Consider the following 19096-nt stretch of genomic DNA (forward strand, 5'->3'; position numbering starts at 1 on the left):
CATCCTGTTTTATATATTATTCAGTAAAACCTGTACACTTCACCTTTTTTCTGCAGATCCAGTGTCAATGGGTGTCAGATCACATCCGAATCCAGCACCCTACAATGTGTTCCGAGTCAGATCTGGATCTGAAGCCAGACTGATCCATGTAAAGTTGGAAATAGTGTTGGTTCAATCCAGATCCGACCTCGATAGGACCCTTACTGATAAGGGACTGGTTTGCCTGTGAAGTTTGATCCATTAAAACTTGAAAGTCTTATGGTTTTGAAGTGTTCAATAACAAAGGGTAAAGTGCATGACCAAGATCATGTTCTAGTGGGGATATGTTTGAACATCAGATGAACAAAAGCAAGTTCTTAAACTCCACCCCTATGGGGGTTGGTGTAATTGAGTGGGGCCCTTGGCTGCTAGACGGACAGTCAAGGTTCGATTCTCATGGGCATCGCCATTCTATGTAAGCTAACACGTAGCATAGGCCCCGGGGGTAGGAGTCCGAGCCTTGGAGTTTTTTTATGCCGGCACGATGCGATGACCGTAGGTATGACAGTCTGAGTCAGCGCGGCCAGGTCTTCGTGCTGGGTGCAGTTTTTTTGGGTTATAAATTAATTTTTTTTTATTAAAGTCCAATACTTTAGAACAAAAATTAAAGTTCACAAGACACCATCTTGACCATAGTTACCAAGAAAGGAAATGGATGCATGAAGCAATACGTGAAGCAAGTGTTAAAAAGTAGTAAGAAGCTTAATGAGAAGTGAAAAAGAAAAGTGAAGAAACCTAGAGAAAAATAAGTTAAAAGCAAAATATATAAATAAATAATATAATGAAAAATATGAAAAAACAAAAGAAAAGCGGGGGGAAAAAACAAAAGAAAAGTAAGGGAAACGAGTGAGAAACGAAAAACGATGCAAAAGGAAAGATATTTGAGAAGCGAGCTTCCCCCAAATGAAAAGCTAGTTTCTCCCACACTTCTTCCAAAATGCTTTTCCGTGTTAGGAAAAAGTGTGGTGCTCCTCATTTTGGAAAAGCTATTTTGGGGAATCGTGCTTCCCCCCTCTTAAAGAGGCGCGCTTCTGGTAACTATGAGATTCCTTACCCAGTAGTAACTGTTGGAGTTCATGAACTTAATCATATTACATGTGATACCCAAACGCTGCCTTGGAATGGCAAGATGATTGGCATGACCCATGCACCATTGGGAATTCTAAAATGGCAGGGAATTGTTTTGTTGCTTTGCTGCCTACTTTAATAATGTGATGCATTTCCCTAAAGAGACAAACCAACATTTAGGTTTCAACTCTTGTAATGGATATAATATTGCTTTTCTTTCTTTCTAATAGCAAGAAAGGCATCCACAGTTTTGGCTTTATTCACACTGGTAATTTTCATGATCATAAAATAATATAATGTTTTAAAAAATAATGATATTATCATGATTTTCTATGGATGGATATTCTTGTTCTTTTTTTATTTTTTTTATCATAAAAAAACATGACACAGCTGATGATAGGGTGCCATAACCATGGGTTACCATTTTTTTTTAATTTATAACAAAAAAAACACACCTTAAAATCAGCCTGCCATACCTACGGTTGTTGTGCCGGCAGCATAAAACTCCGATGTTAGGACCTCCGGGCCCCGGAGCCTATGCTATACGTTGGCATGTGCATAGGGAAGACGCCCGTAAGAAAATGCTTCATCCAAATATCGTGAGATTTATGAAAATCTTGCGATAATATCGCGAGAAATTGCTTGAAATTTTAAAACAGCAATTTCTCGCGAGATTTTCAAAATATTGCGAGATTTATAAAAAAACACATAAATACCACAATTTAAATGAGATATTTACGTTTTAAACGACTATTTATCGTGAAAAATCATGTATTTTTATTTTTAACTAATTTTTATTAATATTTTCTTATAAAAAATATTTTTTATATTTTTAATTAAATTTTTTATTGCCAAGATTTTGCCAAAAAAACTGCAAGATTTATGAAATTTTTTCGATTTCTCACAAATTTTTGAAAAACTAGAATTTGCCCATAAAAACGTTTGTCACTGTGGCTCCACCCCACTACGCCAATCCCCTTGAGGTAGGCTATAAAGTTGATAATGCAATATTATCAGTAATTTTATATAATCTTACAATAATATGTTAGATATTTTAAAAGAAGTAAATAAATATGATTAAAAAAATCATGTCGGCCAACAAATATGTGCTTTATTTTATATATTTTTTTCTAACTTTATTTTCTAAGATAACCCAATAAAACAAAAAGGCTGAGAATATCATAAAAAATTCTCAATCAAGGGTTGAATGCCTTAGATGGATCGAGATGCGCTGTCTTAACCGGGTTTGATCCCCCTGGCAGGCTGGCAGCTACATCCCAATTGTTTTTAAACGTTTAAAATAACCTTAATTATAAAAAAATGTCATTAAAATTTAAATGAAAACATTGTGATTTTATCATGATATTTGGCAAAATTAAGGGAAAAGTTCCTTTCTATTTTTATATTTATTGTTTTTTAATTTTTTAATTTTTTTAACATTTAAATATTGTTAAACATCTTAGCTTTTCAAGTTTTGCCAAAAAAAAAAAAACACAATAAAATAAATAAAAAGGGCCAAATAAAACGTTATACAGTTTGCTAGCAGAACAAGCCTTAAGCGCTTCTTCAGTGAGCCTGATATAACATTGTTCACGAACTTTAGTATTCCTACAAGTTGAAGACAAATTGGTGATCATGCATGGCAGAAAGATTAAAAGTTCATGAACATAGTGATGTTTTGGTGTGACTAGCAAACATGTGTTATTACAAATATGACGAGCACAGCCAAACAGGTCTAAGTTCGAATACTCTAGTCCCGAGCTCCAACCATGCTTTTCACATAGTTTTGGCCAAATGAAGGTCCAAACCAAGCTGGGTTCAAGACCAGCCGAGCCTGCTTTTTTTTTTTAAAGAGAAACCGCCTCAGGCGTAGAGTCCTAATCGCGCTGGCTCGATCAGCCAGACGTATTTACGGTCTCTGTACATGTCGACTAGGGCTTACCCTTCGACCCCATGGAGTTGCCAAGCTTCGGCTTACGCGGGAGTGTTGCCCATAAAATTTAAACCTAGACTGCCCGTCAAACGGTCTAGACCTCATCCCACTACGCCAAATCCCTTGGGTCTTGCCGAACCTGGTTTCAGCCCTAGGTGATGTTCATGAATTGCCCCTAGCAGATGAGTGGAGCCCTGGGCCTGGGCCCAGCCTAATCTCTACCAAGTGCACACCCATAATTGTCCCACCCATACATCTATGTCGAGCCTACTCTATGTAAGTTAGGTGTAGTTTAGTTGATCTGGGTCTGAGCCTAGCCAAGCCAACAACCTAGTCAATTTTATACAGCAGGCCCAACAAATAGAGGGTCAAAAGTCAAAACACATCACATCAGATATCCCAGAGTTAGATAATAAAGGAGGGAGTCAACAGGTTGAAAATTTAATATTTAAAAGTTAATATCCTAATGCGGTTAAAATAAAGGGTCAAAGATAAAAAGTTTCACTCGTTTGAACGATATTTTGGCACGAGAAAATCCGGAGGTAGCGTTTCCGATATTTCTTCATAATTGAGGACTGAAACTCTACCTTCAAATAATCGCCCAAAGCGGAAACGCTACCTCCGGATTTTCTCGTGCACTTGAAGTTCCTCTTTGTTGTTTTTTAAAGTTTTAAAAAGGCAATATAATGGCATCCAAATTCTCATAAGTTGGAAAATCTGATATATGTAACTCGAATAAAAATGTAAACATATAAAATTAAAAAAAAATTACTTTCTCGAGATATATTTGATAAAATAAAAAAATTACACTTAAATCATGATATTCTAAAAAAAAACCATGATGATATTTGAATGGAAATGTCTTATTCTTAACAAATATAGGAGATATTTTATAATAACGTTAATTTTCTTTTAAGCCCATACACTGCCAAGAATACGATATTTTCAATGTTACCCATTTAAAATAACGTGCTTGACAATGCTATTAACGTGGTAACGTAAAACTAACATTCGTTTTTCATATTAACTTTATTTTATCCGTATCTCTACACTTTTTATGGTTTTAGATATGAAGATATTTTCATGATATTTTGACGATAATATCCAATTTTTTTCCAGTATAACGATATTTTCTGAGAAATTTTCCCGAGAAAGAGATTTGTTGACGTTGAAGTCTGGCACCAATCGTCGTCACTACCATCACCATCATCATCCCAACGGAATCCCTCCCTCTTCTAAACCCTAGTTTTGTAACCCCACACCCCCATCGATCCTCTCCACTCCTCCTCATCTTTCTTCTTCCACAGACTTGGCTTCCACTCTCAGTTTTTTCCTCTTTCTCTCTCTCACCGTTTTCCCTGTTCTTTTCCGTCTCTTCTTTCCCAATTTTCACACGGAAATCAGCGTTCTTTCTGATTCTGCGGCACCCTTTTCTTTCCGAGGGGTTTTGGCGCTTGAATTTGGAGTTTTGATGGTGGATTGATACAGAGAAGAAGATGGGTTGCTGTGCTTCGGCCCAGAAACGGCATGATTCCTCCATGAAACTGAGGCTGTCGATCGCGTCAAAGGCGAAAAGGATAGTCATGATGTCGGAGAATAGGGAGAAGGCCGCGAGCGGGGAGAACGGGCTCATCGAGCTCACGGCGAAGGCGAGACACGGAGAGTCGCGTCCGAGTTCGGACGGGTCGTCGCGGAGGGATCGGAGTTTTGGTATTCTTTTCTTCCTTTTCTACTTGTTCAAGTCTTTCTTCTTCTCTTTGGGGTTGTGGATGGTTGAGATATTGTTGTTCTGGGGCAGAATTTGGGGTTTATGAGTGGTGGGTGTCGAGAATTTTGAGTGAATTTGGGGATTTAGGTGCGTTGAGTTAATGTTACGGGCCGTGATGAATTGAATTCGATGATAAATTTTATTTTATGGCAATCACAAGTGTTTTGAGGATCACCCTTCTCTTGTTTTTGTTCATTTTTGGCTTGTATACACGAAGTTGAAATTAAGACTTAAAGAGTCCATGTGATAGCAGAATCCTTGTTTTGATTAATTGCTAATTATGGTTCTTGTGAATTCTTTGATTTTTGGTTTATCTGGTTATGTGGTGTAATGGAGGTTAATCATATGCCTTTTCTTCTTCTTCTTCGTATAGTTTTCCTTCTTAATTCTAATTGTTTTGTCATGGGTGGACATGTTCATCTTTATGATTAGAAGTTTGTCTTGGAAGATTAAGTACATGGGTTGTTAGATGGGGAGTTATTGCTTGTTCATGAGCGTTTTGATGAATTGAATTGTACTGTTACTTGGATAAGTGATGACTGATGATGATGGTACATGATGCGGATTCGGTTTTCCCTTGTTGATGATGATAGTGATGGTGATGTGGGCTGCATGATGATGGTGTTGGAGGTGGTGATGACAAAGAATGCTGATCACTTTGATGTTGATGATGGATGACCATGTTATGATGGTGATGCCCATGTGGGTGTCGATGTTGATCATGACCATGATGATATTTTTGTTAATGATGTGTCAAGTGATCATGGCATGACAGTGGTGTTGGTGACACATGCTGATGATGGTGATACGTGAAGATGTGCGTAGTGTGAGCCTCTTGCCATGACAAAGAAGGGAACTTCAGTTGGTCTAGCATGGTATATGTGGGGAGCATATTGAACACCTGAGCCTTTGATGGGTCCACTATAAGTTGGGAAAAATTGAAGATAGCTGGTTGTGTTTAGTGATTTTTACTTTCAGTTGGGTCAATATCTTCCCTTTGGAGGTGGCCCTTTGCAATTGTGGTTTGAGTCAAGACTTCGATCTTCAGCTTAGCTCATACTGGGTGGATTGTGTTTCTTGAGTGAAAAGGTTCAACTCATGAAGTTGCTTTGGGTGGTTAATGGCTGGAATTAGTTCCAGGTCATTCTGATTCAGGTCGGGTTGCAACTTTCATAGTTGGCAAACTCATGACTCGGATCCGGATTGCCTGACCCTTGACTTGTGAGTCAATGGGTTGACTTGGCAACTTGGACGGGTTAGGACTACACATTTCTTAGTGTTATTACACAACTAAGATATAGAAAAAATCAAACTCCAAGCTGCATAATCACTAAATTTAGAACATGACATCAATCACCAACACCAAGCTATACAAGTATACATATACATAATCGTTGATATTTATGATTTAAACATATATGTTTTTTTATAACAAGCACATTTCTATAAGCATTATGCATTAAAACCATAAAATGCATTACAAAAAACACATAAGAGACATGTGGATTGACGATCCTGAATCGGTGACCCATTTGGCATCCAATCCGGGTTGACTCGGGTGATTTCGGAGTTGACTTGCGTGGTTTGCCAACCATAGCAACTTTCACCATTATGTTGTTTCTGTTTCCTATTTTGGATGAATGAAAAGAGAATGTTGAGTAAGTACAGAAACATAGATTTAGGATAAAAAAATCTAACTGAATACAATAACATAATTTACGAAAGAGCACATGTAATTGCAAAAAATTAAGCTGCCATATTCATAAGACATGATTAATCCTGATTCGGAGGTAGGTAGGGAAGCAAAATCATTCCAACAAGAAGGTTGATAACATATGGTTTTTTCAGCCTTGATATGGTACATGGGAACATATTCATATTGACCGGAAGTGGAACTTCATTTCTTGCAGTGGAGTAATTTTAGGGATGCTATACTGCAATCCAACATCAGCAAATATCAGAACTGCAGATATCATAGAGTTATGCTTAAAATTTCCTGCAAATTGTATAATCTGCCTTTTTCCCCCTTTACCTAGACAATCAGGTCGTATCCTCAGAAAAGAAAAAGAAAAAGGTGTATCCTCCAAGGAAGAAACTCAGAATCTAACAGGCAAATAGCAGTTTTCTCATCATATAGCATGTTTAAAGAAGGATACCAGCAGATTATCCAAAAAGAAAAAGAAAAAGAAAAGAAGGGTGGAAGCAGAGGAAGAGGAAAATGAATAAAAATGCCACGTGATTTAGGAAGATCAGATGTATTTTCTTATTCTTGCAGGTACTATCCTGACTGACTAGGGAAATGTGTTTGCAGTTTATTTGATTTTTAACATCAAGCTTGGTCATAAGTCATAAGCCATATTAAATTGTCTAAATGTATGACACATTGAGGATGAGTACATTCCAATTTTGACCCAGAAAGAATCAAAACTATGAGTTTTGTTGCTGAGACATCTTCTTGGTGCTCATAGGGTAGTGGTCTCTAAGGTTCGATTTCCTTTTTTCTCCCTTTTTCTGAACCTCTAAAGTCAGTTGCGTAGAAAGAAGAGGCAGACTGAATGGGGAAAATGTTGTGAAAATGTTCTGTAGGAAAATAATTGAAAAGAGGAGGTTGGTGCATGCTTAAGAAGCTATGGTGTTTAATGTTTTATAAACTATGACCCCTGAGCACAGTATTCTATAATAAAGAAAATTCAAGCTTTACTGCTTCTACCCCTGCATACACAAACACAGATAGGAGCAGGAGACATCGTAAAGTGGTGAGAAATATTAATGTATACCCTAACTTGCTCTGCACCATTTTTCTGTGAAGTTTGAAATCGCAAACTGACAAATCTAAAGTTAGTCCTTTCTTATCTCTATGGGCATGTAGAAGAATACTTAAGTTTTATCATAAATCGTCATGCATATTTTCCTGGCTGTTGTCTCCGTTTGTACCTTCTCCCTCTACATATTTTTAATAGATTTTGTGTTTTCTTGTTTTTTGCCTTGTATCCTGGCAGGTAGCAAAGATGAGGCTTTCTTCGATTCCCTGGCTTGGTTGGAATCTGACTGTGATGATGATTTTCACAGTGTCAATGGAGGTAATATCTTTTGTAGATCTATATCAAGACAGGAACCTTCCTCATATTGCACCCAATTGACTTAAAAAGTTAAAAACATTTTTGGCCTTGTGCAGATTTCACTCCATCCAGAGGAAATACTCTGAATTACCGTGGAAGTACTCCTGAGACACCTCGCCCCACTCTGGCTTCTATTGTGGATAGAATATCTGATGTCAAAGCACAAACTTCTCCAACTGTAAGGAAAATGAAACTAGCGGACTTGTTCAGGGAAACCAAGGAAAACAACGAGAATGGTATTGACGTCTCCTCACCTTTACAGTCTTCAGCTACCAAGCAACAGAAGTTTGATGATAAAAAACCAGAGGTCCACAAAACAAATGCTCCATTGCCCCCCAAACCATTAATTCCAACCACTGTTCAGTCTGAAGCTAACTCCACCGGCAATGGTGAAAAAATTCCAAATGGTATGGATTTAGATCTCGAGAACGGAAAGGCAGCTAAAGGCAGCCAGTGTTGCATGCCAAGCTTGTTTCCTAGCCTTAGCTTCAATGAGAAGAAAAAGCTATCAAGTCCTCTCCCCATGATAGAAAGTAAGGCCTCTTAGGGGTCTTTGGACATAAACTGTCAATTCTAAGTTGTATGAAGTTTATGCAAACAGATTGCATAAGGCCTCTGTGCTGAGCTGCATGTGTGGTGCATGAACTACGAGATAATCAGTGCATAATTGTATCTTATAACATGTAAGTTGGTTTGTGTACAGTGTATAGGAATGCACTATTTTGATTGAATGAGTATTTATCTGCAAACATATTTTCACCCCATGTTAATTGTAAGGAAGTATATTGGCTGCATTTCATATGTAGTAGTTATTTTTCTGATCTCATGCAATTTGAGGTTTTTTAGTGTAAATATTTGGTACTAATGAAGAAACAAAATTATTGAATATAAATCACCTTTTCTTCAAGTTTTTAACCTTTTTTTGCAAATCGGACCCTAAGGATGCGATCTTCAGTGTTTTTTTAGTAGGAAGTGGATTTTGAATCATGTAATTATGACATGTAAGTAGTTTTTCCAAGGGCTTCAAAAACAGACGACCAAAATATAACAAAGTTTTATGACTCAAAAAATTATATTTTTACATCCAAAAAACATGATACAGGTTCCAATCCTCAGCAAATAAACTATGCTTAACATATCTGTGTAGTCAGTACGGCTTGTGCCTATAATTTCCAGTTTGTTCCTTACCTTCTTTTTATTGACAGAGAAAGCTGGGGTTAGGCAGACCCCTACCACTTATACAGCCATACCATTTGGGGTTCGAACTTGCAACGTCCCAATGCAACGTGACGTGCACTAACTGCTCCTGCTAGACAAGCGGAGCCCCCGTTGGTAGTTTGTTCCTTACCTTCATTAGTACCAAATATAAACCCAGTTTGGTAGCTTTATATTTTATGGACTTTCCTAAACAAGGTAATCTACCATATGAGTGGAGTGACTGACTCAGTTCTTATCTTGATATGCAATGATGGAACCTGTTCTCTGCATTACCTGAAGCTGTGGGCAGTGTTGGAGCACTCACATCATCTTCTCTTGCAAATATTGCATGAACTCTTCCTCTCTACTAGATCCAAGGATGTAATGGGGTTGGAGTATGGTTAATTTATTTTAATTGGACAAGAGTTGACATGTAAACATAGTTAGATATCCAGGGTTGGAAAGGGTTGTGGAAACATAAAACCTAAACCAACCTGATTAACTAATTTGTATCTGAAACTCGTTACCTAATTTAAATGGATTCAGGTCAGCAGATTCGAAACCAAAGACTGAGATGCTATTTATCTTAATTAGTGTATTGTTTGATGACTTGTTGCATGCTTGTATGAGTTTCTTGTCTTAAAAAGATGTTATTAAGAGATGTTCACTCCCCAAAAGGCTAAATGTTATCCCCCAACAAAGGCAAGGCATTCAGTCTTTCATCTTTACCTATTAAAGAGTTGTTTCATTGACTATTACAATCAGGTACCTTTCTTTGCTCATATATAAAATTTTGGGTTTACAAGCATTTTCAAAGTTTAGATAGGACTCAATGAAGTTAAATGCTTGAGTTGATTAGAGAGAGAGACAGAGAGCAATGTGGATCCATCATACAAAAACCATATATATTTGGATCTGGTTTTGGTCCATATTCTAGACAACAGCTTTTACTTCTCAAGTCTATACCTTTCATTATTCATGGAGAGCTTATTCTTTATATTATAGAATGCCAAGCCATCAAAATAATATTTTAAGCTAATCAAAATTGTGCAAGTTCATTATTTTATGAGTAAAGCATTAGTAAAAAGAATTAAGTTATTTGTGAGTAAAATTTTATTTCTTAAAATTCTAGCAATTAGAATATTTTTCACTGTTCATATTGTCATACCTTGTAAGGCACCATCGTAGCACAAACGGATCTAAGATGGATTTCACCCTTTTAGCATGTGGTCTTAAACTACATCGAAGAGTATTTTTTTGTTTGTTCTATTTTAATCTATGTTGAATTGGAATCCTATTCAATTAATTCTTGAAAATCACATTTCATAAACAAGCAAGTAACTTGGTTCTTGAGAATCAAATTCCTTCACTATCTAAAACAAAAAAGGGACAGCCTAACTCTTCTCTTGAGGATGCAAACGGGTCAAAGTTTTGGCCCTGGTTCTACTGCATCAGACCCATATTATTGGTGCATGAAAATATAGATATGAGTCCAGATCATTCTGAAGCAAGTATAGTCAAATATGTTTAGATATAGGATGACTTCAGATCACATACCATTAGGTTTTAGCTCCACACTGGGTCTAGCATGATCTATTTATATTTTTTCACTTGAAAAGAAATAGGTTTTACATATTTTCAACAAATCTAGTATTATAGTCTTATAACACAAACGTATCTAGGTCTTTTTTTTTTAAGATTCAATCAGATTTAGACTTGAAACCAAATATAATCTGACCAGTTTATCTTTTTCAGTTGAAAATAATAGGTTGGACAACTTTTCAACAGGTCTAGTACAACATACTTAACTAGATCTAAATGGTTTGGCTGAATACAACTCTAACCTATATCAGGAGTGGTACCTAAACCTAACCTATTCATTTTTTCACTTAAAAGATGATAAATTTAACTATTTTTCAACAGATTTAATGCAAGTGGGTCTTATTTTGCCAACTGATTAGAGTCAAATCTAGAACTATAACTAGACCTGAGTCCCTTGTTAAACAATCTGTAATGGTATAATTATTTCTTTAAATGTTAACATAAGGTTGAAATATACAACTTTTTTTAAATTTTTTAACAAATGTATATTTTTATTATAAAAATATATTTTGCATTAAAAAATAAAGCATAAATTATTACTTCTTAATAATTGTTTCATGAATAAGAATATATATAAAAAAATTTATTTATGCAATTTAGATCTTTAAATATTCTTTTGATGTATAAAACCTTATTTTTATTTTCTAAAATTGTTTCTTTTATATCATGAGAAAAAAAGAAATAAAAAGTTGAAATCTACTACTATTTGCAATTGTCGTATGCATGTATGTATGTGTATATGGATCAACATGTAGAAGATAAATCTCTAAGAATTCATTTATAAGCATGATTGTACTTATTTTTATTTATGCAATTTAGATCTTTAAATATTCTTTTGATGTATAAAACCTTATTTTTATTTTCTAAAATTGTTTCTTTTATATCATGAGAAAAAAAGAAATAAAAAGTTGAAATCTACTACTATTTGCAATTGTCGTATGCATGTATGTATGTGTATATGGATCAACATGTAGAAGATAAATCTCTAAGAATTCATTTATAAGCATGATTGTACTTGGTGGGAATAACAGCATCATTATATTTTTACAAAAGTATATGAGAGTTGATTATCGCTAATTTGCAAAAAAGTGTGTAACTTGATATACATTTCATTGTGAAACAAATCATAAAGGTATTATTATTTTTCTATTTCAATTTTTTGTTTTGCTTTGAGGAGATGTAACTTTTTTTTCTGTTTTTTGTTATTACAGTACATGAGTAAATGTAATTACCATGATATGCTTTTTTAGTTTTAGCAACATCAAAGTTTTGAAGCAGCATTTAGACTTAGGGTATTTAAGGAAGAACAATGTTATATCTTTTTTGCCCCGCCTATATCTAGATAGACTTTTTATTCATGTAGGTATCTTATGCTAATAATTTAATATTTAAATAAAATTAATGGTATATAAAATTTTCTTAAATGTCATATAGTTGTTTAAAAGTAATAGTCTCCACTATCTCTGCAGAGCACTGTGAGGGAAAAATTCATGAATAATCTTAGTCTCCATATTTTTGCTTCAATGTTGTTCTTAGAGAGTTGGAGTTTGTAAGGTTACTTATAAAAGCAAGAAATAACTTGAAAATATTGTTCATTCATGAAAAAAGAAGACTAGAAGATGCAAATATATCAATAATTTACAGATTTGAAAACCCTTATAGAGTTCAAATCAGTTTACAAAGAATCCTTAAATAGCAGTCACATGTACCTGCCCCACCTCCTATTTAACATCTATCTGAACATGGTATATTTTTTTTTGTTTTTTTAATGTTGATATAAAATATATCTATTTTGATTTCTTAAAAGTTTTTGTAATATCTTTTGATAAATGATGTTATTGTAACTTTGTTAGTTGTGAGTTTTAGCTAGTATACATTTTTTGTATATGCAACATTGCTATAGATGAACACATCCATTTTAGCTTAATAAAAGTTCTTATAAATCTATTTATTTTATAAAAAAATGATATTTATATAATGTTTTTGTAATCTCTTCAAAAAAAAATATTGTTGTAATGCTGGTACTCATGAGTAATTGTTGCATTTTTGTATATGTGATATAAGTGTAGATAAACACATCGATTTTGGCTTGATAAAAGTAAGAAGTAAAAACTATCTTATTAGGGTTTCCTATTCTTCTCAATATTAATTGAAAATATATACGGTTAAATAATTTAAAAGAACTTTCAAAATTAACAATACATTCTTTTCTTGATTTCATTGTCCCAAGTATGGAACTCTTTAAGAAAAATAAAGACTTTTGCAATTTCATGTAACTTGTTAATTAATAATTAATGCATTAGTTAAAGTTCTTATGTTCTTTTGAAAAATCAAAATAGTGGTAGAATATGTTTATAAAACTAATTTATCCTACAACAAATGATAATAATCTTTTATTATGCATAATAGTTATACGCTATCATGATTTTCTTAGTCTTAAGTATATTATAAGTCATTGTGCATAAACCTTAACTACTATTTTGCAAAATAGAGGAATAATCTTGAGCACAATTACTTGACCCTTTCTAATTATAGGATAAACATTAAACCCAATCCTCAATTTACGAATAAATATCAAAAGTTTAAAAAACTATGCTATTTATAAGTGGCAAGTTGTCAAATGTTGGTGTGAGATGTTCTTTTAGGTTAGAGACTTAGTTACAAACATTTGAAATAGTTTTTCATTGAAACATATAGGAAATCAAGTCTTCATTAAAATGGATGCTTAAGAGTTTTCAAAAGATTGAGCCACATTGCATATTTTATATAACTTATTAATGACCTGCAATTTTCATTTATCTTTTATGTGTTTAACCAGTATTCATACCATGATCCACCAAAGCGAGAATTATCCTAGGATGTTATCAACTCATGTTTGATTGTCCAAAATGATGATTCAATTCACACTAGTTATGGTAATCTAAATTTTGAAGTGAATCAAATTACATATTTAGATTGTAGATAGGAGAAGCAAAAGGGCACCTAGGTAGACGAAAGGACAAAATACAGCTGAAAAATAAGCTGAAACACTCATGCTCGGCTAGTAAAGTGCTTGTTCAAACTTGTAAAATACGTTCCACAAGCTTAATCTAAACAATAGGTATTTTGCTCAGCTCCACTCGTATAAGTTCGTTAGGTAGTAAAAAATATATTTTAAATGCATTGCATTTTGTAATCCTATTTCTTCTAGCTCTAAAACAATATATTTTTTCTATAAACAAGGCATCTTTAACTCGAACTTATTTAACTCAGATTGATTATGAGCTTGAACTCAGCTTGGCTCGCCACAAGAATGACCCAAGATTGAACACTTTAAGCTTGTCTTGTTCAGCTCATTTACGAGCCTCAATCAAAAGTGATGTGTGTGATCCATCTACTTAGAATCCAATCCGCTCCAAAGTTTGAACTAATCATGCACCGGATCTCAATAATGGGATATAGATTTCAGATTTGGCCTCTCATCTATAAATAGGCTATAGGAGGAGGAGAATTTAAAACTTGATGTTCATTACTTTCCCTTCTTCATTTTTGTTTCTAAGCTTATTTATGCATATTTCAATTTAATCTTATAGTTTTAGTAAATTTTACATAGTGGCGGTGATGCAAAATCTGAACCTTCATCTCTGCCCCTGCCTCCATCCCCGTTTCATGTCCTCCATCTCCGGTCCGAATGGGGGTGATGCAGGGCAGAGCCCCGTTTTCCCTCGGTCTATAGTCATTCCTTAAAGGATTGGGGACAGGGCGGGGAAAGTGTAAGTCCATCCCCGCACGAGGATAGATTTTAACCTTCATCCCTGCCTTCATCTCTGTTTCATGCCCTTCATCCCCTGTCCAAACGGGGGCGGGGCGGGGCCCATTATCTCCGGGTCGACTGCCATCCCTACCCACTAGGAGGTCCGATTCCATTTCCGCGGCAGTAGAATCCACGGAAAGGGGGTGCCGCTGCACCCCATCCGTGACATGCAAACAGGCCCTAAGAATTGATTTAAGCCTAATTTCTTTTGGGAACTTGGTGAACCAATCACAGACTCGGATTGTGACTGGTGCAATGACAGACTCCATCCCAATCGATTTGGAGCAACCCGGGAGATGACCCGAGTCAACTTGGTGAACCAAACACAAATTTTAACCAATAACAAAAGTTTGTGAAGCAATTTTATAACCAACGAATAAGCCAGCAATGCAATAGCCTGTTGCCACATAAATAGGAAAATGACTTTAAGTGTACTATAGGTGGAAGATCGACGGTCCACGGGCAACGTTCGAGAAGTTGCGAGAGAGAACCTGTCGTAGACATGATTTATAAGTATACTCATAACTCATTAGTTTCCTCAGCAGCACTGCCAACAAGAACACGGCTCTCTCTCTCCCCCCTCCCCCGATAAATCCGGCCACTCCATCCCCACCGTCCGATCCCCTCGTTTCCCTCATCCCTCACAAAATCACAGAAACAAGCCTCCGCGCCGATAAACTCTGGCGGTTTTGATGCCACCCTTTCTCTGAGAAGCAGCAGCACAAAATAGAAACCACCACCCCAATTATTCATGGGAATTTCCCCACCCCCATGGGTCCCCTAATCCTTAATCCCCCCAAATCCTTGGGTGGCGTCCTCCTCTTGTTGATCTTCCTGCATTCCCTCTTATAACGATCAATACCCATTTCCCCAATTGCCGATTTCTTGTTTGGATTTCGTCGCCCATTGACATGGCCGCCCTGTTTCTGTACCATGTGGTGGGCGACCTCACGGTGGGAAAGCCGGAATTCGTGGAGTTCCTGGAGACGGAGACGGTGGAATCGGCCATCAGGGCGCTCGAGGACTGCACCGAGGGCGGAATTCCGGTGTGGAGGAAGCCGCAGAAGGGCACTGAGTCTGGCGAGGCGAAGCAGCAGCGGTTTGTGGGTATCATCAATTCGATGGATGTGATCGCCTTCCTGGCCAGAGAGAGCATCTTGGTCGATCAGGAAGCCGCTCTCAGGACGCCCGTCTCCGAGTTGGTCATCCCCAATAGCTCCCTCCTCAAGTGGGTTGATCCCAGAACCCGGTAAGCCTCCGCGAGTTTCCGGCATTCTGGGGAAGAAGTGTTCCTGAGAATTTTGATGATTGTTGCCTTGTTGGTTCCTTTATTGAATTGTGCATTGTTGTTTTTTGTTGGTAATTGTTTGGTGGTTTTGAGTTTTATCCAATATTATCATAAAAATGGTTATTGGTTTATTTTTTACTTTTTTTTTGTGTGTATCTGTTTGCATATGTAGGGTTTTTGCTTAGTTAGCTATGCTCACTATTAGCATAACAGAGCATTAGGTACATATAAGGATTTAGGGCGTTATATATTTGAGTGCGTTGATCTGGAATATTGTTTTTCTAATCCAATTTTCTGGAGAATTACATGCTTTCTTGTTTACAACATATATACTGGGACTGTTCTTGCATCATTCCCTTAGTTTGTTCTCAGAAGATTTGATCTTCATAGTCAATATAGGTAGCACTTTCTTTTCTCTCCTTTCTGGAGTTGAATTTTTATGTTTCTTGAGGTTGTCTGAAGTGTGGGCTCAATTCATTGTGGGCTCAGTTGCTAATGGATTAGGTGAGTTATTTCAAGCAGATGTAAGTTGCAAATTTGGTTGATTGACCTGATTTAGTTGGGCTTCTTATATTTTTAGAGCATAGCTGATACATCTCAGCATTTGTTGACCCTAGTGTCAATGTGAAAATGATTGTCTTTTGACTAGGCTTAGGTTGAATCAGAACACCCTCTATTCGTGTAGAAAGGTCTTCACTGGATGCAGTTGAGGATTGGGGTTTTATTGTTCTCTTCATTATGTTCATGCGAGCTGGTTTGCTTATTGGATTCCTGAACTTCTGCCTAATGCATTATTGGTTCAATTTTATTTGAGAGATATTTGGTTTGTTTGGTTATCAGGGGTTATCAATGTGATGATGATTTTGTTTGGTCAATTTTTGAAAACTGTTAAGTGTCAATTTTGTCTTAGAACAATTGTTGGTCAATTTTTTCTGATATAATCTTGTCGTGGTGATAAGATGATTGAAACCATAAATTGCATTCCTGGGTTCCTAACTTTTTATTGATGAAACAGATTGATAGATGCACTGGAAATGATGAAACAAGGAGTCAGACGCCTTCTTATACCCCGAAGCATGGGATGGAAAGGCATGAGCAAGCGTTTCTCTATCCTTTACAATGGAAAATGTCTCAAGAACATTGAGACTTCAAGCAATGGTGTCAACAGTGACAAAAATAGGTTTCCTTCAGCCATCTCTGAAAACAATTGGTGCTGCCTCTCTAGGGAAGATGTCCTCCGCTTTCTTATTGGCTGTCTTGGTGCCCTGGCTCCTCTGCCACTCTCCTCCATCTCCTCCCTCAATGCTCTCACTCCAAATTTTCTCTCTATTGATGCTTCCTCTCCTGCTATCCATGCCTCCAAAACCCGCATCCATGATCCAAGTGCAGTTTCTGTTGTAGAAAAGCTGGCAGACAACCGGCTCAAAATCATAGGAGAGATATCGGCATCTAAACTCTGGAGATGTGACTACTTCTCTGCTGCATGGGCGCTTGCCAACCTCTCAGCTGGGGAATTTGTCATGGGTGTTGAAGATGATGGACCTTTGTTTATTCCCAATGTCTCCATCAATAATACAGCAGATAGCAATGGAGGAGGGGGTTCTCCACCTCGGAAGTTTAGCAACAGGAGAATTGGGTTCTGTAGTGCACACACAATTCTAGGCAATGGGATTGGAAGAATATACCGGGGGAGGAGTGCACCCTTAACTTGTAAGACCACAAGCTCATTAGCTGCTGTAATGGCACAGATGCTCTCCCACCGAGCCACTCATGTGTGGGTAACCGACAATCAAGATGAGGATGTTTTGGTGGGGATGGTCACTTACACTGATATACTTCGTGCAGTCACTAGACCTCCTAATCTGCTTGCTTCAGTTTGAGGCATTATAGGAGAGTAGATAAGATCTTTCTGTGATTAGCTTCTTTTTTTTGTTTTTATCATTCTACTAGATTTTAGAATATGGATGTTTTAAACTATAGATTTAGACAACCAAAAGAAACGGATCATCTTTCCTGTGCTTGTTATAAATGATTTGTATTGTGTATGGTGATTGTTCAACCTTCTTTGAACTTTTAGTCGGAAATTCATTTAGTGGAAATCTTGAGTGAGAATGTCTGCTTATTAGTTTGCTTGCTATCTGATCAACTTTTTAACTCCCTAACAGATGTATTTTGTTTGATGCACTTGCATTTTTTAAAATCAATCAGATGCATCAGATTCTGGTGTTGCTTTGTGTGTTTGTATGTTGAATAGCATTTGTATTTGCCATTGCCAGTAATCTTATATCTGCCTTCTGGATTATGCCTGCCAAATGCAAACATAGCAAACGGACAAAAGAATTGGTGGTGTCTAGGGCACTGATACGATTTATTGTCATGAACTTTTTGAGGAGTTGCTCAGTTAGAAACTTAGATGCCACTGTGTTTGACATAGCCATGCATGGAGATGTTTGCAACTACTGCTGGGTCTTCTTCTTTTTCTTCTTCTTACTACTATGGTGGGGAAGACGTAACCGTGCATAAGCTGTGCACTTAAGGCCCTTTCTATAACCAACCTCTCTGATCCTGCTTAAACCTTTATCTACTACTACCATTACTACTATTGTTGTTATTATTGCTTTGGGGGGGTAGTTCATAGTTCTATTAGTTTGCTATAGCCATCATCTAAGTAGGATTTCCTGAAAAGTTTGTGGATCCCAAGTTGCAAGTATAAATCATCGCCTCAGAATAAGTCCAGATTTACTTTATGAAGCAAGTATATTATGAACCTCTTCTGTTTTGATAAAGTTACCATGAAGAGCTATGAAGGACATGATCCCACTGTTTTAACTGTTGAAGTCCAGCTAAGGAATCTTGCTGGGACCAGCTGAGGACATGATCCCACTGTTAAACGTAACCTTGATGCATTATTGGATCAGTGGGGATTCAATTGACAAAGATTGACTGGGTGTCTGGTACACTGAAGGTCTGTCATGGTTGATATCTGCCTGTATGCTTTCTTAATTTACTTTGTTTTTGTGTACATAAAGTATGTGGACCTTGAACACATGATGTTGCTACGCATGCCACCAGCTTGGTCAATGTGAAATTGATAAAATTCAACCCTTACTGCATTGGCTTGGCCAGGACAACATTGGTCATCGAGTCTATCATCAATTGGTAAAAGTACCAGTAAAGATATAATTTTTTTTTAAGTTATATTGATCAACTAATTATCCTTACCCGGAGCAATTGATATGATTTGCTTGTGCATCACTGTTTTACCTCTTGCGTGTTCTTTGGGATGTTT

The 19096-nt window shown here is 36.5% G+C and overlaps 2 protein-coding genes across 2 annotated transcripts; both read left to right on the forward strand.

The window, feature by feature from the left end:
- The first annotated feature begins 4319 nt into the window (after positions 1-4319).
- On the forward strand, positions 4320-8676 carry LOC149811503 (uncharacterized). The gene is made up of 3 exons (XM_089992641.1): positions 4320-4750; positions 7808-7888; positions 7984-8676. Exons 1-3 carry the CDS (start codon positions 4537-4539, stop codon positions 8472-8474), a joined length of 786 nt encoding a protein of 261 aa, XP_089848767.1. The 5' UTR covers positions 4320-4536; the 3' UTR covers positions 8475-8676.
- Positions 8677-15064: 6388 nt separating this feature from the next.
- Positions 15065-17919, forward strand: LOC149811504 (CBS domain-containing protein CBSX6-like). Its single transcript, XM_089993546.1, has 2 exons — positions 15065-15768; positions 16823-17919. The coding sequence occupies exons 1-2, from the start codon at positions 15431-15433 to the stop codon at positions 17685-17687; spliced, it is 1203 nt and encodes a 400-aa protein (XP_089849672.1). The 5' UTR covers positions 15065-15430; the 3' UTR covers positions 17688-17919.
- Positions 17920-19096: the final 1177 nt, after the last annotated feature.

This window comes from Nuphar pumila, chromosome 17 (assembly GCF_984573655.1).
Source record: "Nuphar pumila chromosome 17, dmNupPumi1.hap1.1, whole genome shotgun sequence".
NCBI lineage: Eukaryota > Viridiplantae > Streptophyta > Magnoliopsida > Nymphaeales > Nymphaeaceae > Nuphar > Nuphar pumila.